The 25,394-nt window shown below is 38.7% G+C and overlaps 4 protein-coding genes across 4 annotated transcripts; 2 read left to right on the top strand and 2 right to left on the bottom strand.

The window, feature by feature from the left end:
• The first annotated feature begins 4,613 nt into the window (after positions 1-4,613).
• Positions 4,614-10,197, top strand: LOC141643713 (uncharacterized). The gene is made up of 11 exons (XM_074452984.1): positions 4,614-4,901; positions 5,645-5,787; positions 6,472-6,658; positions 7,865-7,998; positions 8,265-8,377; positions 8,471-8,594; positions 8,679-8,828; positions 8,931-9,086; positions 9,323-9,402; positions 9,496-9,545; positions 9,801-10,197. The coding sequence occupies exons 1-11, from the start codon at positions 4,691-4,693 to the stop codon at positions 9,938-9,940; spliced, it is 1,488 nt and encodes a 495-aa protein (XP_074309085.1). The 5' UTR covers positions 4,614-4,690; the 3' UTR covers positions 9,941-10,197.
• Positions 10,198-11,121: 924 nt separating this feature from the next.
• On the top strand, positions 11,122-13,644 carry LOC141643714 (steroid (22S)-hydroxylase-like). Its single transcript, XM_074452985.1, has 7 exons — positions 11,122-11,331; positions 11,678-12,002; positions 12,157-12,309; positions 12,480-12,734; positions 12,823-12,915; positions 13,054-13,268; positions 13,382-13,644. The coding sequence occupies exons 1-7, from the start codon at positions 11,126-11,128 to the stop codon at positions 13,611-13,613; spliced, it is 1,479 nt and encodes a 492-aa protein (XP_074309086.1). The 5' UTR covers positions 11,122-11,125; the 3' UTR covers positions 13,614-13,644.
• A 254-nt stretch (positions 13,645-13,898) lies between these two features.
• LOC141643712 (uncharacterized) lies at positions 13,899-20,833 on the bottom strand. The gene is made up of 8 exons (XM_074452983.1): positions 20,480-20,833; positions 19,404-19,613; positions 19,040-19,293; positions 18,303-18,573; positions 18,111-18,194; positions 16,218-18,007; positions 15,881-16,067; positions 13,899-14,412 (listed from the first exon to the last, which is right to left on the bottom strand). The coding sequence occupies exons 1-8, from the start codon at positions 20,708-20,710 to the stop codon at positions 14,278-14,280; spliced, it is 3,162 nt and encodes a 1,053-aa protein (XP_074309084.1). The 5' UTR covers positions 20,711-20,833; the 3' UTR covers positions 13,899-14,277.
• Positions 20,834-21,231: 398 nt separating this feature from the next.
• Positions 21,232-24,099, bottom strand: LOC141643711 (sulfite exporter TauE/SafE family protein 3-like). The gene is made up of 11 exons (XM_074452982.1): positions 23,752-24,099; positions 23,497-23,656; positions 23,054-23,254; positions 22,888-22,955; positions 22,764-22,782; positions 22,629-22,693; positions 22,448-22,534; positions 22,321-22,371; positions 22,009-22,230; positions 21,717-21,810; positions 21,232-21,628 (listed from the first exon to the last, which is right to left on the bottom strand). Exons 1-11 carry the CDS (start codon positions 23,980-23,982, stop codon positions 21,414-21,416), a joined length of 1,413 nt encoding a protein of 470 aa, XP_074309083.1. The 5' UTR covers positions 23,983-24,099; the 3' UTR covers positions 21,232-21,413.
• Between the last annotated feature and the right edge of the window lie 1,295 nt (positions 24,100-25,394).

The following is a 25,394-nucleotide window of genomic DNA, read 5'->3' as shown; positions in this document are numbered from 1 at the left end:
AAGCGCTCAATATGTTAAAAAAGTAAGAAGACAACTCAATGGAGAATGAGAGCAAAGCCTCGGCCAAGCCAAAGACAAATAGACAAACTTTATTAAAAATGTTTACAGGTGGAGCAAAACAAAGTCGACGGCCGTCCCCATAGGGATAGCCTAAACACAACCTACCAAAGTTTAACAAAAAAGCAGAACAACAAAAGGTTACAAACATAAGACTTGAAGCGCCAAAAGGATGGCAGGGAGGAAAGGCTCAATAGTTGGCCCCGAACAGTGATCTTTGTCGGAAGGACCGGGTGAATCGGTGACGACCGCCCGTCTCCCTATGCTTGTTCTTTGCTCGCCACCACCTACAGCGAGACATCACCAACGGTGGGCGGCCCAGAGGAAAGCTTGGCAGCTTCACTTGCCTTTGCCCTCTCAGCCTCCTCTCTGGCCTCCTTCACCTTAGCATCCCGGGCCGCCTTCTCCGCAGCCTCCTGAGTGGCCTTCGCCGCCTTCGCCTCATCCGCGGCCTTGGCCTCCGCAGCAGCCGCCTTCTCATCAAGAAGCCGATCAAAATCTTGCCACGGGAAGAAGCCTTCAGGAACGAGCTCTTTAATTGCATCCCTGGTAGCATCTTCAGCTTGGTCCCGGTACCGGGCACACATGTCAGGGATGATGACGGTTTTCAGCGTCTCAATATCCTTCTCCCTCTGAGCAAGGATAGCCTTTGTGCTCTTATGCTCCTTCGCCTCAGCCGAATGCAAGGTCTTCCATCTCTCCTTCTGCTCAACCACGGCCTTATAGCCGCCCTCAAATTTGTCCCACTCCTCCCGCAGCTTAGCGGCATCAGCCAATGCAGCCTCAACCTTGGCTCTCTCGGCTAGGACCAGCTTCTCGGCTTCCTCCTTAAGCTTTCGCTCAGCAAGGAAGTCCTTCATGGAGGCCTGGAACTCCTTCTTCGTCCTCTCGGCCTCCTTCTTAGAAGCAACAAGCTCGAGCCTAAGCCGTTCAAGCGCAGGGGCAGCTTGAGCCATGACCTTTTCTTGCTCCATAATATGATTGCTTGCTAGTTCGACCACTTCACCACCTCTTGGACAACCTTATGCCTTCCGCCCTAAGCTGAGCGGGGGAAACCTTCTGGGATGAGGAGTCGACGGTGACATTTTGATCGCCCGTCTGCACAGGCTGCTTCTCCAATTGCCGTTCAGTGAGAACGACAGCCGGCGGCGGCTGATCTAAAAAAAATCCAGACAAAGCATCCATGTCAACATTCATCGACATATCAGAGAGCCTGTCATCAGGAATGCCTAGGGAACCTGCTAAATCCGAGCCATGGGTTAGATCCGTACCGGTCCTAGCCTTCTTGGGCAGAGGGCCAGCTGACCCCTTCTCTTTCGCTGCCTCGGTAATAGCAGCAGCAGGCGTCGTTTCCTTCCTCTTATTTGAAGGAGGAGGACCCTCCAGAACGGTGACGTCCTCGTCGACATTGACGACCACCGTCTCCTTTTGGACTGCGGGGATTGAAGATTGAGTTGGGGTCGAAGTCGTAGCCGCCGTAGACGTTGGTTTTGGTCTCCGGCGCGGCACGTTACCGCCGATCTCCGCTTGAGTCGCCGCCACATCCATTGCCTTCGTCGCCTGCTCCATAAGTTCGTGAGGGGCCGGTCTGCGATCACGTGGCCCGGCCTTAGGATGCAGCTCAACAACTCTCCTGTCCTGGCCGAGTCCCAACTTCTTTAGAATAGAGACGGGGAGATCACGGCCAAATCGATCTGCGAGAAACAAAGCAAGAGTTAAGTAAAAGAAGTAAACCAAGGCTCAAAAACGGAAGCATAAAAAGCAAAGGTGGGCCTCATACCAGCCCCACTCACCCTGGCCGAGGGCCGGTATGAGGCCGACGTGGCAAAGCGGCTCGTCCTGAAGAACGATCTGCGTCGGGGGCATCCATCCTTTCGGCGTGCCATCCTTTTCAGCCTCAAACAGCCTCATTGCCCGCTCTTCGTCCTCCTTAAGATAGACCTTCTTGGCGTCCATCTTAAGCTTATTCCGGGAGACATATCTATCATGCTCCCCCTGATTCTCACACCGCAAGTTGACGCGGCTCTGAAAGGACCGGGGCAGTGGATAGTCCTCCGGCACCTCAACATATACCCACCGACCCTTCCAGTCCTTGCAAGATGTCAGCTTGGAAATAGTGACGTAACCCGGCTCAGTCTGTATGCTGTACCACCCCGAGCCTCCTAGGGTAGTCTGCCGAAGATGGTGAAGCCGGCGGAAGAGGTTCACCGTTGGGGCCTCCCCCTTAAAAAGACATAACCATACAAAGCCAATAATAGTCCTAATGGCTAACGGATGCAGTTGTGCCACAGCGACGTTCATAGCTTTGATTATGGCGGCGACGTGTTCATTAAGAGGAAATCGGAGCCCATACTCCAGATGTCTGATGTACACGCCGATCTGACCTTCGGAGGGCAACAGACCACCTGATCACCCCCAGGGATAACGATTCTATACCCCCCGCCGAAGGAGTAATGGTCTTCAAAAAGATCAGGCCCGGAACAACTAGCGAACTTGTTCGTCCAAACACGATCAGGATTGATCGAACAGGCTTCGCCGTGCCACGAATAATGCGGCCTCTCTGAGTCGGATTGGGTCTTTTCATCATCATCATCATCAAAACCCTCCAAATATTTCTCATCAACTTCAGGAGAAGGCGACTTGGGACCCCCAAACCCTATCGGGGTGACAACCAGTGGCTCCTGTTCATCAGGACGCGATGGTTCGCCTCCCCCGTACTGGGTTGAGCATCAGCAGAAGACATGGTGACAACAATTATTTAAACAAGTAAAAAGTTGGGAAAAAATTTGTTTGTTTACCTTGGAAGAAAGTGTTACGCCGAGTAACGCTTTGAAGACTAGAGAGAAATTTCTTCGAAAAGCTAAGAGAGAGAAAATTTTTGGAGAAAATGAAGTTTGATGGCCAAAATGAGGGGATAACTGCTCTATTTATAGAGCAAAGCCCATTCAGTGGACCAATCAGAGCAAAGCCCATGAAGCGTCCACCAATCAGCACCAAGCCACGTGTCAAGCATGCAGCCACGGAATGTCAATCGACATACAGTAACAAATCTTCTTCGACTTGCTCCTTGGTGATACTTGCTAACGGCCAGCTGATCAACCAAGCTTGGCAGCACCGGCCGGGGGCAATCAAAAGCACACGGCACTCTCAACCTTGGTCTCGGCCAGCGCCATTTTCTTTTCCACATTGGATGTCTATTACACAACCATGTGGAGGGGGATATGGTACGGCCCAACGAGAACCAAGCCGAGGAAGAAGTTCAACATGCGCAGAATACGCTCAACACTCATCGAAGGTCCATACCACGGCATAGACTACGCTGGGGCAAATTGATGGGGCATATTCTCGCACCACGACCGAGTCAACACATTGAGCAAGGTCAAAGCCAAAAGACAAAGCAAGTAAACGTATTGGACAGCCTAGCCGACGAAGCCTGTCGGCCTGTCACTTGGGTCTCGGTCTCGGCAACTAGCCGGCCGAGAGGCATATCCACGTACTCACATCCAGTCCCATCGACATGGAGTCAACCAGGCCTGCCGGCCTGTCACGGGTCCCTCGGCCGAGGGTAAAACAGTCTTTCCATCTGCTAGCCACTTGGCCACTTGGCCACTACGTGACAAAAGGTGAAAGTCTATAAATACTCCACTTCTCTCATTGAGAAAAGGATCCCAAAAACTAACCGAAAATCTGGTATAAACTCCCTTATCTCTCTACAATATAATTTGCCAAGTTAACACACAACTTATCTCTTTAAGTTTACTGACTTGAGCGTCGGAGTGAGTACGCTCGGTACCAAGCCGAGCCCTCAGTTTGTTCATCTTTACAGGAGAGAGCGAAAGGAAGAGACAAGCAAAACGACGTCATCCTACAAGCTTAAGTGGTCATAATCCTGCTCCGAAATTACACCCGGAACACTAATTACTTGATTAACCGTGACCAAGCAAGGTCACGACCAAACAATTGACCTTGCTTGGGGATGGTCTTACAGTGTAACTCTTTCTTTTTCTCCGCATTCTGCCAAAAGCAAACGTGAAAGAAATGATCAAAATGACGAGTATTAGTTTTACCAGTTGGTTTCCCTTAAAACGGTCATATCAACTATCAAGTATAAAAACGGATCAAATACTATACCATATAAATAGATTAGACAAGAATTTGTCATTCCTTAAACATTTTGTTTTTTTCGTCTCATAACATAACCCTATTTTATTATCTAAGATGAATATCACAAAATCTCATTTGTGACGGCACGTATCCGTCACTTTGGAGTGACGGGAGTGACGGATACCATTTTCCCTCACAAATGACCCAAATAGAGGAGAGAGGGAATCACATGGGAGTGCCCCCACCTTATCCCCCTATTCGTTTTGTGAGTGACATTATCCGTCACTTGCTCCGACCCGTCTTCACCAAAACTAATTGGATGAATATTCCGGTCTCAGAGAAATTCGGATACTTTTACCTTTCATTTCAATCGACCTTTCTCAACTTATCAAAAAAGAACATAGATGTTGCTTAAAGCACCAGTCAAATAATCACATTTCACCAAATCTACAAGAATCCACCTTATATTTCACTCTTAAATGAATAACTGTCCCACAAATCTTGGAACACTACCCTCCAAAACAAAACAATGGCCCTCTCAACTCTACCACTCTCACTCGTCCTCCTTATACTCATCTCCTTCTCCACACTCTCTGAGTCAACCCCCCAATTATTGGGAAAATATGCCAAAAAACCAAACAAATTACAGTTCAAATATGAAATTAAATACTTTACACAACAACTTGATCACTTCAGTTTCTCCGATGTGGGAACTTTTTCACAAAGGTTTCTTATAAACAGCGGCGGATTTGGGGAGGGGAAAGTGAGGGCACGTGCCCTCACGTGACGAAAAAAAAAAAGAAAAAAAAAACTGAAATCTATGTTTACATATTTAGAGCGCCTATTTTTAACATGATGATGCTCTTGGTCTGGTGGTAAGAGGCTTATAAACTTCCCTGATGGTCTCGTGTTCAAATCTCACTATGGTTATGTTTGTTTTATTTTTTTTTGTATGTTCAAAGTTAGATTTAATTAATTGAATTTCAAAATGATGCTACAAGGGTTCGAACCTGGGACGTTAGGCTAGTCTATTCAATGATTGTCCAACACACCAATTGCATACTAATATTGTTTGTTAAGCATATATATTTTTATATCTATAGAATTATACACTTTTAGAAGTAGTTAAATAAAAATTTCCCAAAACATGTCTTATAAATAAAGATTATGGTACTCTTTGGTTAATATTTTTACTATTTTCATGACGATAATATATGAAATTGAAGGGGTCTCTCGAATTTTTTTTACACAGGACACCCAATTCTACCGCCGAAAATGGATATTCCCTCTAAAATAATGCACTTAGGCTTGTTGGTATTTGGTTTAGCCGTTTAGGGTTTGTTGATATATTTTTTCTTTACGATTATATTATTATGTATTGACGATGAAAAAATTTTAATGTATAAAAGTTGTCCGCAATTTTTTTTTTTTTGGGTGTGCCCCCCCTTTAGTCAAATCCTGCATCCGCCACTGCTTATAAACACACAAAATTGGGTTGGTGCAAAACGTAAAGGACCCATCTTTATGTATTGTGGTAATGAAGGTGATATTGAATGGTTTGCTTCTAATTCCGGCTTTATTTGGGAGATTGCTCCTCGTTTTGGTGCTTTGCTTCTCTTCCCTGAAGTATAACTCTTCCCTTTTCTTTGCTTATTCATTACTCCCTCCGTCTCAATCATTTTGTTTACGTTTGATTAAAATACCCTTCATAAAATAAACAAGGTAAGCAAATGATTGAGATGGAGGGAGTACTATTTTCAATTTGATCATAAGTAGTTTGATGGGTTTGTGTTTTTTTCTTTTTGTACTTAAGAGCTTGTTGGTCTCTGTTAAAGTATAAAACCGATCTTGGGTCCAACCATCAGCTTAAGAAGATTTTGGTTGAGATGGTTTCTTGACAGACTCATATATAGTCAGTTTTGGTTGAGATGTTAATCATTATCTTTAGTTAGTGGATACGTAGAGGGTCGGATGTACGCAGTCTTATTGTTCTATTAGACCGTTCCTTTAAGCATTCTTCCTTGTTTCTTAATCATTAGTTTAGTTTGCATTGATTATTTGTTTACCTTTTACGTGTTGTAATTGAAGGTAAGTAAATGATTGAGACGGACATAGTATTTTCTAGACTGGTACTTGGATTTCATGAACTATTTGGATGTGTATTGCACAATGTGGCTAGTTAGTTGTAATTGATTTTTCTAGACTGGTACTGAAGAATTGGTTAGATAAGAGCCTAAGACCTTTGTATGCACTAGTTTGGTATATAGCTTAAGTTATGCTCATCATTTACTTGACAAATTGTTGTAACAGCATCGGTATTACGGAGAGTCGATGCCTTATGGAAGTAAAGACCGAGCATATAAAAATCACACCACCTTATCTTATCTCACAGCTGAGCAAGCAATTGCAGACTATGCTGTCTTGCTCAGGGATTTGAAGCGGAATTTGTCTGCTGAAGCTTCGCCTGTTGTATTATTTGGTGGATCTTATGGCGGAAGTAAGATGTTACTATCTATCTTTGTCCATGCTAAATATATACTCGTATATTCTTTCCATCGTCCCCATTTGAATAGACATCATAGTTAAAATTTTGTATTAGTAGCATTAGTATTCCTGGACTTGAAACAGTTACAAGAAAAGTATCACATTACCCTTTCCATTAAGTTTCCTGACTAGGGATAGTAGTAGAACTTTCCAATTTTATATTTACCTGATATAAAAATGAGACAATAATTTGGGAACGGAACTAAAAGGAAATAGGGACAATGTAAATGGGATAGAGGGAGTAACTCTTTGTGCAACCAACATTACCCTAAAGCCTCAATGGCTCACGCTTATGGTAGGGTGAGGCGGTTGGATGTATGTAGCAATGTAGCATTACCATTGTGTTTTAAAGGGTTTCCCAATGACCCATAATGAAAATTGCTTGTGAAATGAAGTGCCTTTACGCTTATTTCACAATACAAGAAGCATTGAGAGTTCATAGCCAATTAGCCATGACTCCTATCCTCCAACCCTATCACATGATTAATACTCCCTCTGTCCTGGTCAATTGTTGTCTTTTTGTTTTGACACAAAAACCAAGGAAAAAGGAAAAGGCCAATAACTAAATGACAAGTGGAACAAATTGAATGAGAATGATCAAATTACTCATCAAGTTCAATCTTAAAATAGAAAGGACAACAAATGGAAAATGACAACAAATGACCGAGACAGAGGGAGTATCCAATTAGGATCCTATCCTCTCCATTTCCTTTTAGATCTGGTTCTGTGTAGGATTATGCGTTCTTTTGTTTGTCTACCTTTCAGTTGTCGGATAACAGTGAGAAATGTTTGGCCTATAATGTAATAGTAATTATCTACTTTGATACCATGTTACACTAAAATTTTGTAGAGACGGTCTCTCACTAAGTTATGAGAGAGCACTTTTGTCGTACCCATTTATGTACTTTTTTCGTACCCTTTTTATCATTGATTGTGATTCAAAATGTCTCCTTAATTTAGTACATGTTTTCATTATTATCGTACCTATTTTATTATACCATTTTTATTAGTACCTCATTTTATTGTATTCATACTCATTTTATTGCTTGTTGTACAGAAGACCTACTCAAGAAACCAACTATAGGAATTTTATATGATATCTTATGTAACAACTATATTACAGCTAACACTAATCTTTTATTTTCTAAATGAATGACAGTGCTAGCAGCATGGATGAGGCTCAAGTACCCACATATGGCAATTGGCGCTCTTGCTTCTTCTGCACCAGTACTTCAGTTTGATGATATTGTGCCATATGGGACTTTCTATGACATAGTGTCCAATGATTTTCGGGTGTGTACTTTCAGCTTTGTTAATATCCACTAACTTCTATGTCAAAAATGACATGTGAGAGTCCTACATTGATGACGCATGAGTGAGTTGGTTTTTCAATAAACCAAGGAGCTACTTCCATTGACAATTAGTTTTAGGAAACGGACTTTCTCCTATCTCCCCCTTGTGGATACGAGTACACATGCTTTACGTGAATTAAAATCGAGTCATTTAGGCCACTAAATGAGGGTCTGTCTTTCATATGATGAGCTAAATTTTCGTTACAGCGTGAAAGCACTAGCTGTTTCAGCACAATAAAGGAGTCTTGGAATGCATTGGTATCTGAAGGTCAGAATGCAAATGGCCTGAGTCAGCTCTCCAAAAAGTTTCACCTTTGCAAGTAAAACTTCCATTTACGGCATTTAAATTTGTATATTTTCGAACATCTTATAGTTGTTTGCTTCTGATATATAATGTTTCAATAATGGGACAGGGAATTAAAAAGTATTACGCCTCTTTCTGATTGGTTATCGTCAGCTTATAGTTATTTGGCCATGGTAGACTACCCATATCCTTCAGATTTTCTAATGGCTTTGCCTGGACATCCTATCAGAGAGGTTAGCCGGCTTTCTATTATGTTTCAATTATTTTCCCAACCCTTCCACCTGAAAATTATTCAACTGCTGATGTCTGCATTTTAGGTTTGTAGACGGATTGACAATGCTGCTGATGGTTCTGGTGTTTTAGATCGTATATTCGCCGGAGTAAGTGTTTACTACAACTACACTGGAGATGTCAAATGCTTTGACTTGGATGATGACCCTCATGGAATGGGTGGTTGGCAATGGCAGGTACTACTGAATCATGTCGTAACTTGTAAGACAGTAATATCTTCGGACAAAAAACGAAAATCTGTTAGCCCTAGTTAGTGATTAAATACCATTTTTATTCAGGCATGCACTGAGATGGTAATGCCAATGTCTAGTAATCCAGACACCAGCATGTTTCCAGCATGGCAATTTAACTACACTTACGAGCAAGAGCGCTGCAGGAAATCGTATGGAGTGGTTCCACGGGGAAGATGGATAACTACAGAATTTGGTGGACACGTATGATGCTTCTAGATTTCTTGTTTTATTATGCGCGAATGAATACTTCTTCTCTAAATGGTTGTCATGGAAAAAATTACGCGCACTCAAAAAATCCTATGAACCTCTGCATCTTGTGAATGTCTGAACACTTATGAGCATGCAACTCATAGGAAGTTCTAATAATGGGATGATAGATTTATGTGAATGTCTGAAAGTTTTCGGTAGAGTATTGACTTTGATTCCACTATTTGAAGGATTATAAGACAACATGGAGTAGAAGCGCGAGTAACATTATTTTTGCAAATGGTTTACTGGATCCTTGGAGTGGTGGCAGGTAAGCCAGCCGTCAATGAAATTAGACGTGAATTCGTGAACACATTTTTATGTTTCTCTTTATCCAGTTTCATGACTTTTTACACTCTTGCAGTGTTCTTCAGAATATCTCAGAGACTATCGTTGCACTTGTTACAGAAGAAGGTACCTCTTTTTCTATCTTTTCCGTCTCTCTTACACTTACGCTTGCAAAATTGCTTAGAATGCACTGTCGCTCTGCTAGCATCTATGACAGTCCTTTGACGTAGACAGTTATTCGTCTGAAACACTCGGTGAATGCTTGATTTAAACGGTTAACCAGATAGGAAATAAAGAAGTTGTAACGATTATATGCTAAAATTTGGCTAGAAATGCTAAAATTGATCTTCTAATAGTAAATTACTTGTGAATATTATCCAGGAGCACATCACCTAGATTTGCGATCCTCAACTCCCAACGATCCAGACTGGCTAATGCAACAAAGGGCATCTGAGGTACGGTTGATTCAAGGTTGGATAGACGATTACAATCAAGAAAAGTCATCGGCTTTCCGTATGTAAATTGTGAAGTGCTGATGCTTACAGATTCCACTTAATACACAACACAACATTCAACTCAGACTTATAAATTTCGGCGGTCTCTGTTCTGTTTTCTGAATGATGACAGCATTTGTGACAGGTTTACCAATGACCGCGAACATCTTTCTTTATTTTGTTTAACTTTGAAGAATTATGTATACGAATACGTATTTGGATTCAACGTTTGTAATTTTGTCTCCTCCGACAATGACATAAATAATGTCGCTTTGGAAGGTTAACTTAGCATGCGTGATTTGTAGGATAGCATATTATCGGAAACTTTAACCGAATATGCACACGAAATATCAACTACATTGGAGCATAATTTTTTCAGGAAGGTAGTATTATAGATTGTCAGTAATAATGTAGTACGGAGTATAAATCAACCTTTAAAAATAGGGTGCAACGCGATATATTTTTTTTGAAAGTAAAAAATAATTATAATTTGGACAATTTTGAGCTAAGGTTACGACTTTAAGAACAATGTTATACATTATATAATGACTTTGCTTGTTAAGATAACCTACATCATCAAATATTCAAATAGGTAGAGTTTACGAAAATATTTAAGAATTTTTTTTTTTTTTTAATGCGTACTAAGTGCACTTCTATATTAATCTTTTTCCATTTATAACAAACTTTATCAACTCTACAAAATATAAACTTTAGAGGCTTGAGCCTAATTCTTAACACCATCGGATCATATTTCTACATTAACAATTTAACAGAAAAGCAAACTAATTAAGAAAAATATATTAGAGATTTTATATATTTGCTATAGTTATCAAATCATCCTGAAAAAACATAAAATCAAAAACCAAGATTTGTTAGTAAATCATCTCACTTGGAATCCTCTACTTAATTTAGGCTAATGGTCCAATGGACCCTTACAAACAACACAGCACAAATTATCGAGTAATACCGTTTACAGTGTAAAACGATCATTTTATTAGTTAATTACTCATTTACTACTACCAATAGAAAGACTGTCTTAAACTGTAAGACACTATTACACGGTAATTATTGAAAAAAGGGAAAAAAATCCTATAAAATGTTCTGAATTATGATAGTCTCAAACAGAAAAGCAAAAAAGTGAATTTTTCTACATTTAATTCATATTCCAACTTTCTTCCAACTAGTCTAGAACTCATAAACTACTCAAAAACAATGTCTATCTTGGAATTTTTGTTGTACATTATTCCATTGTTTTTAGGTTTGTATTGGATAATAATCAACTCATTTAAAACAAAGAAATCCACTCTAAATCTCCCACCAGGCAAAATGGGTTTGCCTTTTATTGGTGAAACAATTGGTTTGGTGAAGCCTTACCCTACCACCACCTTAGGCAACTTCATGGAGGAGCACATTGCAAGGTATCAGAGTGAGACTGGATTCTCTGTCCCATTTTTATGTTTCATAATTTTGTACATTCCTTCATTGTTGTTAAGCGATGAAAAAGTTTCTGCAGTTTTTTTTACCTGATTACGTCACATAATCTTTGTTGTTTGTTTTAAGAGCCATGACAACTACGGAGTACTCCATATTCAATCTAGTAGTCCGTAAAAAAGACGCGTACGTATGTGATTACATAGGTCATAACATTGTAACAGCACGATGCAATGTCGCGACCAAAATTAATATTTATACATGTCATAACTCATTAATCTTGTTGTGTAACTCATAGGATTATTTTAACCTAATCTCATAAAATGCTTACAGATATGGGAAAATCTACAAATCAAACATGTTCGGGTTACCGACAATTGTATCAGCAGATCCGGGTCTAAACCGATACATCCTACAAAATGAAGGGACACAATTTGAATGTTGTTACCCAAAAAGCCTAGCTGGAATATTTGGGAAATGGTCAATGTTAGTTGTGGTGGGAGATATGCACAAAGAAATGAGACAAATTGCTCTTAATTTCATGACCCAATCTAGACTTAAATCTATTTTTCTCAAAGAAGCTGAGAATCACACTTTACTTGTACTCAATTCTTGGAAACAAAATTGCTCTTTTTCCGCCCAGGACGAATCAAGGAAGGTACGTACCTTTTGAGTCGCTTTCACAAAAACGGTCCTAAAGATTTATATATGAGACTGTCTCATATAGACTCACAGTTATTAATCAATATATATATACTCGCAAGTCAAGTCATTTTGTTTTGTAACAAAATTCTCCGCGTTTTATTTTGTAGTTTACGTTCAATTTGATGGCGAAGCAAATACTGAGTTTGAATCCAGGGGATAAAGACACAGAGTTGCTTAAAAATAAGTACAGTAGTTTCTTCAAGGGTATCGTATCAGCGCCGTTGAACTTGCCAGGGACTAATTACAGAAGGGCTCTAAAGGTTTCTGCATTCAATAAATATTGTACTCTCTATTCTGGTCAATTCTTTACGTTTTTCTTATTTAAGTGTCTCAATCAGTAATCAAACGTAAAAAAATTAATCAAGACGGAGGCAATATGGACAATACACAACTGATAGTTTATTCATGTTTTGCAAATTTTGATGAACAGTCAAGATCGACGATACTAAAACTGATAGAGGCGAAAATGAGTGAAAGATTAGAGAAGATGAAGAAGCATGGAAAAGAGAGTTTGAATGACGACGATTTACTTGGATGGGTGATGAAGCATACAAATCTAACAACAGAGCAAATACTTGACTTGATATTGAGCATGCTCTTTGCTGGTCATGAGACTTCGTCCATTTCCATTTCTTTAGCCATCTTTTTCCTGCAGGATTCCCCTGCTGTTCTTCAGCAATTAAGGGTATATATGTATATACATGCTTCTTTTTTTCATCTTTAAAGAATAGAAACGTAAAGAACCAGATGCTCATTTTGTATTAAATATTCAGGAGGAACACCTTTCGATTTCCAGAGCTAAACAAGAATCAAATGAAAAAGAGTTGAATTGGGAAGACTACAAGAAAATGGAATTCACTCAATGTGTAAGCCCTTTTCTCGCTTTTTCTTCCGCCTCAAAACTTTCAATCGTACTTTATGTTTCTCAGACGTTTACATAAAATGTCGATTGTTCAAGAATCATACAACTGATACAAGTTACGTATGCGTTGTCTCTCTGTTAGGTTATCACTGAAACACTAAGGCTCGGTAACATAATAAGATATCTGCACAGGAAGGCGATTAAAGACGTTCAATACAAAGGTTTTGATATTCCAAAGGGATGGCAAGTGTTGCCGGTGGTTTCAGCTGCGCATATAGACCCTACATATTTTGACAAGCCTTCCGTCTTCAACCCATGGAGGTGGCTTCCGTCTTCAACCCATGGAGGTGGCAACAGGTTAGTTTATCTTAAATAGTTAAAAAGCGCGTCTCAAAATGTACCTGGGCATTTATGTCTGAACTCGGAATTAATGTTTATTTTATGAATAATTATCGTACTTAGAATGGAAGTAACGGAGGAGGGACACCAAGTTCAACAATGAACCTACTGCCATTTGGAGGAGGGTCGAGGCTATGCGCAGGAATGGAGCTGGCTAAATTAGAGATGGCGATATTTATCAGACATTTGGTGCTTAACTTCACTTGGGAATTTACTGATAACGACCAAGCTATGGCTTACCCATACGTCGAGTTTCCTAAAGGCCTTCCAATCAAAGTTCAACGCCTCGCTTCTGGGATATGATCTGACTATATATACTCTCTGCATAGTACACATGACACAAACAGTAATACAACTAAATGTAATAATGATGGAACGACAATGTGACGGAGAACTTCATTTACCAATGCTTTACTCGTTTATTTCTAAGACGACATCGTTACGAATGGATATAATTCATATAAATAGGCGGTCAATCACAATTGAGAAGCGGAAGGAAAATTCTCGAACTATAAGTCCATAATAAACCAGAAAATGCCCTAAAAGTGGACCTGGGCGTTTCCAAATAAATGCAAACCCGAGATCAGCAGGAAAAACTAAGAATACCAGAAATATTACAAAGCATCATACTATCACACCCGTCACCTAAAAAATAAAAATTACTTCGTACATCCTATATCACGCTATCATGATCGTCTAACTCATGTACATGTATGTGACTATGTGTCACCACATATATGAAAACCTATGTCAAAGCAATTCGCCTGGACCTAATATAGCATACACATGCTCTGAAATCAATCAGGCACTAAAGCTAACGAAAAAAAAAAAAAGAAAAATCGGTCAAACCAGCATATGCATTTCTAGTATGACACACAAATCGACTAAAATAAGGAGGAAAGGACAGAGCATAATCATTATCATCCACCGATGGGCCTAACTGATGAGCAGTTGATGATGCTCGACGTTAAATTTTCGCCTTGGACTTTGATCGTCGCTTACCCCTCTGCTTAACGGCCTCAGGCTTATCTACCTTGGCTTCAGAAGGATCAGCATCTTGCTGGGCAAGCTCACTTCCCGCTTCCTCCTCACAATGTGCTTTCTGTGTTAAACAGAGGGAGAACCGCCATGTCAATAAAAGACATCACAAACTTTTTTTCCAGTCAACAATTTTGTGGTTTGATTACCAGCGACAATAACCTAGATAGATTTTCATTCTTCCTCTATGCATTTGACTTCACAAAAACGGGAAAAATTGGCGTTCAAATAAGTTGGCTACATAGGCTAAGAAATACAGTAACCCACCAAAACACACTCATAAAGGTCCCAATCTTCTCACATATTTTTTATCTCATAAAATTTTGAATCTATAAGCAAACGAAGAGAATAGAAGAAAACTTTTTTGCAGAATACCGAATACCACTACTAACGCATAAATGACATAATATGTCCTCGTAATAGAGAGGCACGGTGAAAATACATTGCATAAAATTATTGTATTTATTTAGTCCATACTATACAATGCCGAGAGAATTTATCTTTGGCTCCATTAGTATGTGACGGCATACATCAACAAGCCACAGAAATTAAAATGTAATGTAACTAAACCCGAATTTGCAACAAATATACCAATAGCTAAAATAACATTGAATAATGGGCTCGGGCACATACAAATCATTTACAGAGAACATCTAGTTGTTTACAATCATACTAGCCTCGGGCACATACAAATCATTTCTACCACTTCTATTTTCCACTACATTAGTATTGCTTGCTTCCAAGTTCCAACCATAAAGGAAGTCAGCCCCTAATAATGCATTCGCAAGATTCCTACTTAATTAAGGGGAGCCATATTGCCAAAACCTACATATACTCTTCCAAGAGAGTTGTAGGTCCATGACCAAAATGGGTACAAGATTTTCCAGTGGTTTGTTTCAGTGTGGAATACGTAAGATAATATAGTACCTTCGAAGAGAATTATTGACCCTCGGCATTATGGCGTTAACTAATTACTTGAATTTACCAACTTAAAATATAACACTCCAAAACATTAGAAGTCCACCATGAGAGATTGTCTTAGTACAGACTAAAAATCAGAGGGAAAGAGAGGCAAAGGCCAAGGAGCGGAGAAAAGGGGGGTGGTGGGGGGAATGATTAACTTGCTGAATACTTGATCAGTAGGGAGGGGGGAAATGAATCCTAAAAAACTCTTTGCTCTCAATATTGTCATCTAGATAAACGAAACAGTCTCCGTCCCTTCCCCTAAATACAAACATGTAGTAGAGCTAAATCCATAATGTTGACAAAAATACAACAAACTTAGTCTGAGAATAATAAAATGATTCAAGGGTCAGCCAGCATGTATCATGCAAACAAAAATGTTTTAATCTCACGGAACTGAATAGTATGCTCCATAGCCTCTTACTTTTGATTTGGTTATGAGTCAAAACACATTAGATAAAAAATTACCAATTAAGATCACACAAACACACGCAAAGGTTTCAAAACACATTAGATAAAAATTACCAGTTAAGATCACAGAACAATTTCTCTTCAGTCGTGGAAATTACCTCATTAGGCCTGTTTGCCGCTATGCCATTTACTATATACGCTTCCTGTATCACAGTTCGCTCCTTAATGATGCATGTCACTGTATCATTCCCTATTTCTACAGATTGGTCAGCTTCACTTTGTTCAACATGTGTGTGTGATATTCCAGAGTGAACCCCAATTTCACTTGGCTGTTTGATTTCCGCACTGAATATATACCAAGGCAAAAAAAAATACATATCAACATCAAGAGCTTATGAGCAATTTACTCGGGTGCTCAGTCAAACCAGTAAAGGATTGTAAAAGCACAGGTAAATTTTTATTCCTCTCAAATGATGTAGCAAAAGACTATATTACCGGTTATCAAGAGCATCACCAAGTTCGTGCCGCCTTTTCTTGTTCAATGCTGCATCATTTTGAAGTTCAGCATGAGTACCGGGAGCAGAGGGAGTATCCATTTTTCTTTTTCTCGCGCTAGAAATTTGGGGTGAAGGAACAGAGCTTCCGCGCTCATGTTTTTCTGTTTCCAAGGGTGTTACTTCTTCATCTATAGAAGGAACTTCATGAATCACTTTTGGTTCATCGAAACTAGACCTGTCAAACTGGCAAGCATTTTCAGATGAAGGAGCAACAACTTGCTTCTCCCGTTGCACTCTAATTTTCTCATCTATTCTCAACAGTTCTTTTTCAACAGATCCCAACTTGGTACCCTCAAGAGTAGAATCCAAAGATGATTCAGTTTGCTTGCTTTCTTCAGATGGATGTTTAAATATTAATGAGGCACATTTTTTAAGCCATGAAACATTAGCAGTACGTGGTGAATCACCCTCTACATTTTGTACGTCATTTTCGTAAAGGAGTTTATGAGTTTGCGGTGTAAAGATTTGAGGAGTAGATTCTATACAGGCTTTCTGCATGTGCAGGTCGACAACAGTATCAGAGTCAACATTCACGTCTTCCAATTTCTTCAGTTGTTCAATCTGAGAATGTATGTTTTCCCTATCCTCATGCAGCAATTCTCTCTGCTTCTTTAACTTCAGCCTTTGCATGTGAAGCTCTTCAATCAAGTGCTGCAACTCTGCCCAAGCCTGGTCCCTTTGCTCGCGATCAAGTTTAATTTCCAACTTCTCTGTCTCGAGTTTCTTCAATGCAACATCAACCCTTTCTTGTTCCTTTATCAGATCTTCCTTCAGAGAAGAAATACGTTGAAGCTCTCTTTTCTTCTCTTCCTCAAAGGTTGTCTCCTTCTCCCTTAAAAGGGCTTCAATATCATCACGGCGTTTATTAACACAGTCATCCAACTCTCTCTTTCGAAACTCAATCTCTAGCAAGAAATCAGCGCGTTCTTTTTGAAACTTGGAGAACCAGTCAGTCCGTTCACGCTGGCTCTCACTCATGAAGGCTTCTCTGTCATGAATAAGTGATTCCAGATCTTGTTTATATTGCTCGCGTAGCTTCTCTTTCTCCAAATTAAGGCTATCACGTTCTTCTTTAAGGAATTCGGAAATCAACACTCTCTCCTCAGCTATACGATCTTCTTCCTTCTGCAGTTGATCTCTTTTTACGTCAATAAACTCCCACTCACTCTCAAATTTTGCCTTCTCAACCATCAATTTCTCAGCTTCTGTATCAAGTTGTTGTTTCTGAGCTCTGATTCTATCAATTTCCTCTTTCAATTTCCCTTCCAAGACAAATAGCTCGCTCGTCTCACTTTTTAGGAGCTCCAACTTCATCCTTTCCTCAGAAATCTGTTTCTTTTCTAACTCCCAAGAAACTAATGAACGTTCTAGGTCAATCTTTGCCTTATCCATCTCTTCTCTCTCTTTCTGCAAGAGGCTTTTTGTTAGCGCAACCTCATTCTCAGATTTTTCGAGATTACACTCCCTCTCTTGCACACTTTTCATTTTCTCAGCTAAGTCTCTTCCCTTGTCTGCTATCACCCTAGATTGAACTTCCAAGTTCTGCTCCTTCTCAAGTACAAGGTCCTCCCGCTGTTGAAGATCCAACTCCCTCAACTCCCATGCCCTTCTTTTTTTCTCAATATCTTCATCTACTGCTTTCTGTTTCCCCATCAGCTCAGCTTCGAATTCTTCCCTCTTATGTGTCAGGGCAATCTCTTGCTCGGCTAAAACTTTCTGGAGTTCCTTCTGCATAATTAACACAAGATCCACCTCATCAAGCCATCAATCAACATCAAGTAATTTATGATAACATCGACACAGCATATAAGAGAGCAAAAAGAAGCTGTACATGTTCCTTGCTAGCAAGCATTTCTTGTGAAACAAGCAACTCTTGCTCTTTCTTATTCAATAAAACTTCCTTCTCAATCACAACCTGAAAGCACAGAATTTTGAAGCCTCATAAATAATGGCATACACACAAGTTGTTCGATATCAAGAGTAAAAAAATAGCATAATCAAAAGAATAAGTAAAACAGTAAACCTTCTCTCTTTCAGATAATGAGAGACCATTTATCTCCAAATTAGATTTTTGCTCCATCAATACTCTCATTTCAGCAGCAATATTCTCTTTTTTATCTTCCAGCTCTCTGTCCAGCTTCTTAAGTGCTTGAGATTTACTTAAAATGTCAGCTTCCCTTTGGTTTAACAGAGCTTGACTGTCAAGCAATTTATTTTGTGATTCACTTAACACTCTTTGTCGTTCGGCCAGTGATTGCCTTTCAAGCTTAATCTCATTCTCCTTCGCATCACAACTAGCATACAAACAATGTCAAAACTGTCAGGATTTGCTCCTGAAATGTTGGTTTAATAAACACCCTCCTCATTTAAGCACAACCCGCCACAGCTTTATGAAGGAAAATAAAGCACAAGCTTCGTAGGAAAGGGGTACACACTTGACCCACTAGATATGTAAAGCAATACCGAGAAGACATACTCCATGAGACAAAAGATAGGGTAAAAGAATAAATCCCGCTATCCTTTGGAAGAACATAAAAACATAAAAATAGTGCATCGAACTAAACAAAGTTTGATGTCCAAAACAATTTTGTATTATCTTTTACCCCTGGTTAAACTCAAACTATTACTCTAAGCTCAAGAACTTGATCTCTGACATTTGATTAGAAAGAAAAAGAAAGAAAAGACGAAAAAAACAAACCAGGGTAAAAATGGGAAGCCAATAAATGCACATATGTCAACCCAAGGATAAGAAAAACTCACTCGGACTTAAATGATGACATTCTCCGACGAAGATCATCCTCACGAGCTTCAACTTCAAGAAGTTTCCTTCCAGCAGCAGACTCAGATCTCCTTGCTTCATCGCGCATAGATTCTGCTGCACGCAGCTTCACCTCAGCCTCAGCAAGTTTCTGTTGCGCATCTTCAACCATACTGCGTGCTTCAGCCATTCTACTCTCTGCTGAAACCTTCACTTCAGCACATTCGGCTCGCATTTCATGAAGGGCTTTTTCAACCTACAAATACCACATTATTTTATCAGAGTAAACTAATAAATTCCTAAAAACTGACAGAAATTATTAGATATCAGTCTATCACATATTTGGGAACTTGATACAAAACTCACATCTGTGACACACTGCTTCTCTACACCTAGGGCCTTTTTTAGATTATCTTCTCGCTTCTTTGCTTCGGATAAAGCAGAAGATAAAGTTGCTTTCTCTCGCAAATGCCTGACTTCAGCTTTTTCAGCCGATAATCTAACCTCATCGTAATTGGAAGCAGAATCTTTCTTTTCCATGATAAGAAGCCCCATGTTGTGTTGAAGATCATAAATCTACAAGAAAATTACAAACACAAGACACAAGTAAACATGTCAGTAGTCACATACTCTACCACAGACAAATCCATTCAGTGCCCCAATTCTCTGTTCCATATCACCTATATTAGCCTATCACGGTCTAGTCATTTCATTCATTTCATACGGTCATATTCAGGTTCCTCTCCTACACAATTATCGACATCTCAAACAAAAATTATGAAGTAACATATTTTTCTACCCCTCCTTGGACTTTCCCAGAGATACGGGCGTCCAAAAAGATATTTTCCTTGAACAGTAATTGCTATTCCTACACAATTATATAAATGTCCCTAATTCTTCTCTATTCGACTATCAGGCTTTCCATTTCGACACAAAATTACAATCAACACAAAATCTGACTTGTAACCGTCCTAAACTTAGACGACCCTTATTTATGCTATGTGTTTCATTTAACGCTAATTATAATCACTTCATTCGATCTTAAGCAAGACTAATTCTATAATCAAAATCTCGATAACTAAAATTAGCATTTAAACTGATCAGCTTCTTATGTAGAAACATTCATGACATAATTAACGGAGTATACACAAACACTACATTGCAATTAATAGTATCCGAGTAATAAATAATCGAAATTTCAACAATCAAAACAGTTCAATTCAAATAATAATAATGAACTCCAAATACCTAAATATAGATAATCAAAACAAATAAAATCAAATAAAAATCGCAACAATAACTCAATCATACTACAATTACTTCATTACAAAATCCGCATAGATATTCCTATCAACTCTAAACCTCAATTAAATTACACAAATTCAGCTAATTAATAACTTCAAATTAATTAAATTAAAAAAATAAATTAAATTAAAAAGTACCTCGGCTTCAAGCTTGGCGATATAAGCAATAAGAGCAGCTTTATCACGCCGACGAACGGAATCTTCATCAAAACCAGCGTCACGAAGACGCTTCGAGATCGCACTATCTTCATAACGGCCGTTACTTAACGGCGTAGTAGAAACATCTAGAATCCTTGACCCTGGCGTTATCGTTATCCTCTTCGCCGTCACTGCCGCCGGAGTTGACGGAATTCCAGGACTACTCGCCATTATTATTTTATGGTTTTCTTTAATTCCAATTTTTAGAGAGAGAGTAAAAAAGAAAGAAAGATTCTTTATTTTTATTTTTTTTCTTGGTAGTGAGGGTGTGTGTTGTCTGTTTGAGAGGAAAGTGTTTTTTTATTTCTTTTGCTTTTTGCTGGGGTTTTGTGGATGAGTTTTAGTAACGGAACGACGTCGTATTTCATGTGTGTTTTTTCGCTTTATCCCGCCTTTGGTTAATTTTTAACGGGTGGAATTTTGGTTTAATTTGAATTTCAAAATTAAGATAAACTAGTTAAAGTGTTTATTTTCAATATTTTAAAAATTTTAGTAAAAAGATTCTTGATTTATTTCCATATAAACGTTATTGTATTACTAATTTATTTTTGTTATTTTTTTGCTCGTTGACAATAAATTCCATCACTAAGTTAAAAGAAAAAAAAAGTTTAATACGATATAATACTCCGCACTCCGCAGTAAGCACATGTTAGAAAATCCCAAGTAAAACAAGTAGTAAAAGAGAGACGGGGTTGGAATATAATAATAATAGTCTCTGATTAGATTGAATAAGTGATAGTACTTCGTAAAAGAAAGTGTTGAACAATGAAATGCCTAATAATACGGAATAAAATCGCTAATTACATTATATTACAATTTAGATGCATCAGAAAATCGATAGTAATAAGAGAGACTTGAAAATGTAATGTTGTAGTTAACAGAAATTCTCAAAACCCATGTATTCATGATTCTCAAGCTTCTCTATAATGTGTACAATTCCAACACCTCCAAGTGTGACAGCACTAATAAGAATGGTCGAGGCGAGGATGAAGATGATGAGCGATGCTCTGCCTACCATGGCTATAACCTTCCTTACCACATGCTGCCCCATTAGCGCTGCTATTGTCGCTACTAGGACGAAATAAGTCGCTACACCAAAAAAAAAATGATATACATCAATTGAGATAACTAACAATATTAAATCCTAGATGAGTGGGGTGTACTCAATCGAACTTACCATAAGGAACCGGAAAACGTTTTAGGATGTAGTATTGTACAACTGACATTGAGGATGAGAATGCCATTGAGAATGTTGATGTCGCGCTCGCCACCTGTCCATCACATATTCACATAACTTAAGAATTATTAACACGTCAATATGTCATGTTACGCTGAACTTAATTAAACTCTGTTGTCACATTAATCATAAGAATTTTCAGAAAGCCTGATCGCACCATCTCATTTTCCATCTAACACACACAATGATAAACTCGAAAAGGCGACGAGGAAAACAGCGAGATAATATATACCTGAGGAGGAATACCAAGTTCAAGGAAAAGAGGGCCTAATATGAAACCGCCTCCAAGTCCAAGCAAGCCACCAACCATACCGGCCACGATCCCTAGGAAACAGTATGTAACTAATTGATGAGCCTTGTAGTTTGTGATGTCTTTACCCTTTGATGCAATTACCTTCTTCCCATTGTATAGGCTCACGGCTTCATATAGCGTTACTGATAACGCGATTGGTATCTGAAAAATGACATTATTATTACACTTTGCCTCTAAGAGTCTAAGGTATATGACCGAGGTTATTGTGATTTGTGAGTCGAGTTTTATTACCTGTACGGCCTCTACAACCCAAAACAGTATGGAGCATCGCTTTGTATGTTGCTGAATTAAGGAAAATAATTAGTCATTTTTAAAGCAAACTGATTCGTTAAACTGTGTGTATATATTGACGACATACCTTGAGGAGTTGAACGGCAAGGAAGCCAACCCAAACAAACGAAAGCAACGATAGCTCCTTCCAGTATATGTTCTCTAACATTGGAACCTGAATTTTGAATTGGATATCACATATTAAAGATATAAATTATAAATTAATCCGTCTGAATGCAAGGGTTTTAATTGGTCGAGCAGAGCTGTACCGTGACATCATGTTTAACAGGAACCGGTCCACTGGATAAAGGCTTGTATTCTCCTCCAGATTCCACTGCAATTTATAAGAAACCTTAAGACTTGTATAAAATAACGAGTACAGTGTCGACAGGAAAGTCGTGTACCTTCTGGCTGTGCTGTTGCCTGAAATGAAACAAAAATTATGTTATACGAGGATGTACAGAACGAGGTGTGTTGGACTGTTAATGAAGAAAATGTCGAGAAAAAATGTATGTTCCCGTGTCTTACCTGCAGCTTTAGGAGCGACTCTTTCTTCCATGTATCGATACCTTTCAGTAAAGCTTTGGTCGATGTAACTGCCATACACAGACCGAGTTTGTGTCAAAATTAATATGACATGTAAGACAGTCTGATATAAGTTTTTGGGATACATGGGAAAAAAGAGTAGAATTACTTAAGAATAGGATGATGAGAAGAACAGTGACCATCCAATCAGCAAAAATGACATTGAAAGTGACTCCGATACTGATTCCGAGCATTAACATAGGCTGTAACAGTACAGCAAGGTCATAATCTATGATTGGCATGTCTAATGTCGGATGCCTTAATCGAAGATTATAGTACACTGTTGATCCTGCTGCTCCCATTATCATACCTGCAATCTCATTTGTAATAAAACATTAATAACACCGAGTTTAATAATTCTAATTTTCTCGTAAATATCACTTTCATTGAATTTATCAGCTGAGCTAGCCGACTATGTGAATATCACTGCCAGTCTCGTAATATGAGATTGTTTTTTTTTTTCTCTCAAAAAAAAAAAACAATCTCATATTACGAGACTGGCAGTTAAAAAAATCATCTTTGTAAGATTTAGGGCGAGTTTTGAACACATACATTTAGAGATGGCAGTGGACGACTTGGGGTCGAAACCAATGATCAAAGTAAGCATTGGAACAAATATTCCGCCACCTCCAACGCCACCAACGCTTCCTAAGGCCGCACCCAAGAATCCTACTAAGCTTCCCACTACAATCCTCCACCCAAACTCCATATCCTGCTCAATCAATCCAACATCAAGAAAACAAATATCAGTTTCCTAAGAAAATAAAACAGAGAAACCAGAGTTGATATAATATCAAAGAAACTAACAGGCCAAACAGGTTGGTAAGTAGATTTCCCCCACAAGAAATGATACAACTTAGACATAAGGGTTTGTTCCGGTTGCTCTTTGTGATCAAGATAGCTCGGCGGATAGACATTGTTAGCTTGTAAAGGTCTTTCTGCAGTGACTAAACTAGTCACAAGCAGGAAGCAGCAACATGTCATAAACACACATAGTTTAAGAACTCTTTGGTTAATAATGTTTTGTAATTTAGCCATGGTTGTTGCAGATTTCAAGCGAAATTTCGAAGCCAAAGAATCTTAGGTTTAAGCCCTCAAGGTAGTTCAATCCTTTAGAGAGGACTTTTGTTGTAAATTTGAGATTTCTATATTTGTGAAGTGTTAAGACAGTTTGGTGGCTATTTATAGAGTTATTTACATGGTAATTGGGATGGAGACAACAAAATTTGTTTGTCTTTTACATGTAGCCATGTAGGTACTAGTACGGTAGTGCACATCTGTTTTTCTTTTAGCAATTAGCCTGTTGTATAAATAAATATTTATGCGTCTTCTAATGTTGAATCTTCCGTGACTAAGATGTCTTAACCTAGTGGTTAAGATGGACCTATCATGAAATAGGTCACGGTTTGTTTTCGTCACACCCTTGGACCTTGGTATAAGAATAATTCACATATTGCCAAGAATATGGTAAAACTCATACTCACATCTATGAAATAAGCTAGTGTTGTTAATAAGGTTGATCCTTATTAAAAGTTTTCAGTCAATTGGATTTATGTTTCCTCGAGAATATAATTATTGTCTATACAAGTACTAGTCGATAAGAGAGTAGTTACGGTACTCCATTTCGTTCAATTATTTCACTGTCTTTTTTATGTGGAGAATTCTAAACTATCAAGCTAATAGAGCGAAATAGAGAAAGTATTGGTTACAAAGGCTACTTTAATCTAAAAGTCTTTATCAAGAACTAAAGTGATGTATAGATAGTAGAGATACGTTGGGCCTAAACTGGAATCTCTTTAATCCTCTTATATTGAGTTTCAAGCCTTGTATTTGGAAGTACAGTGTAGTAGGAATCACCAAGTTGTCCAATTTGCTTGCAAGATAGTGCCAAACCAGTGATTGGCCTATACATTAAATTAAATAATACGCCATCTCATATCGTTATTTTGTCACCTATTTTATTTTAAGATGTTTAAGATACTTATTTACTTTTGTCCTTTGAAAATACTTCTTGTCAAATTTACCGTCCATTTACACAATAGAACGAGTTATCCGCTTTAACATCTAAAAAAATATGCCATAACCTATCTCTTAGGGTGAGTCCACATATATTCGATTATCTTACATTGTTAATTTGCGAACTTCATACTTTAACTTACTGCTTACTTCACAAGGATAATGAAGTTATATTATCGAGGAAACTAACATAAATCCAATTGAGTGGAAGGAGGGTGAAAAATAAAACAAGAAAGAAAGAAAGAAAGAAAGACGTGACGGTGAAGGTGATGAGCCTAAAAACAAAGGACGCCTCCACTGAAGCTTCTTAGAAGCTTACTCTCTAACGCTTTGTCCTGCGAAATTTCGCACCACAACTACACACTCTCTGGGTTCAAGCAAGAATATATTATTGTTTAAGGTGTCTTCTATAATACACTGCATGTAGGACAAAT

This window comes from Silene latifolia, chromosome 2, assembly GCF_048544455.1.
Source record: "Silene latifolia isolate original U9 population chromosome 2, ASM4854445v1, whole genome shotgun sequence".
Lineage (NCBI taxonomy): Eukaryota > Viridiplantae > Streptophyta > Magnoliopsida > Caryophyllales > Caryophyllaceae > Silene > Silene latifolia.
This window is presented reverse-complemented; position numbering and strand designations above follow the sequence as displayed.

Bases quoted from the DNA above. Each gene is read 5' to 3' on its own strand.
- LOC141643713 (XM_074452984.1), top strand. From the start codon at position 4,691: ATGGCCCTCTCAACTCTACCACTCTCACTCGTCCTCCTTATACTCATC. The intron at 4,902-5,644 runs GCGGCGGATTTG...TGCTTATAAACA, and splicing joins ACAAAGGTTTCTTATAAACA to CACAAAATTGGGTTGGTGCA. The intron at 7,999-8,264 runs GTGTGTACTTTC...TTTTCGTTACAG, and splicing joins TAGTGTCCAATGATTTTCGG to CGTGAAAGCACTAGCTGTTT.
- LOC141643714 (XM_074452985.1), top strand. From the start codon at position 11,126: ATGTCTATCTTGGAATTTTTGTTGTACATTATTCCATTGTTTTTAGGT. The intron at 11,332-11,677 runs GTATCAGAGTGA...AAATGCTTACAG, and splicing joins ATGGAGGAGCACATTGCAAG to ATATGGGAAAATCTACAAAT. The intron at 12,735-12,822 runs GTATATATGTAT...TTAAATATTCAG, and splicing joins CTGTTCTTCAGCAATTAAGG to GAGGAACACCTTTCGATTTC.
- LOC141643712 (XM_074452983.1), bottom strand. From the start codon at position 20,710: ATGGCGAGTAGTCCTGGAATTCCGTCAACTCCGGCGGCAGTGACGGCG. The intron at 18,574-19,039 runs GTGAGTTTTTCT...TTTGTATGCTAG, and splicing joins ATGTCATCATTTAAGTCCGA to TTGTGATGCGAAGGAGAATG. The intron at 16,068-16,217 runs GTAATATAGTCT...GTATATATTCAG, and splicing joins GGTGATGCTCTTGATAACCG to TGCGGAAATCAAACAGCCAA.
- LOC141643711 (XM_074452982.1), bottom strand. From the start codon at position 23,982: ATGGCTAAATTACAAAACATTATTAACCAAAGAGTTCTTAAACTATGT. The intron at 22,535-22,628 runs GTACAGCTCTGC...TTCAAAATTCAG, and splicing joins CTGTTAAACATGATGTCACG to GTTCCAATGTTAGAGAACAT. The intron at 22,231-22,320 runs GTAATAAAACTC...GTCATTTTTCAG, and splicing joins GGGTTGTAGAGGCCGTACAG to ATACCAATCGCGTTATCAGT.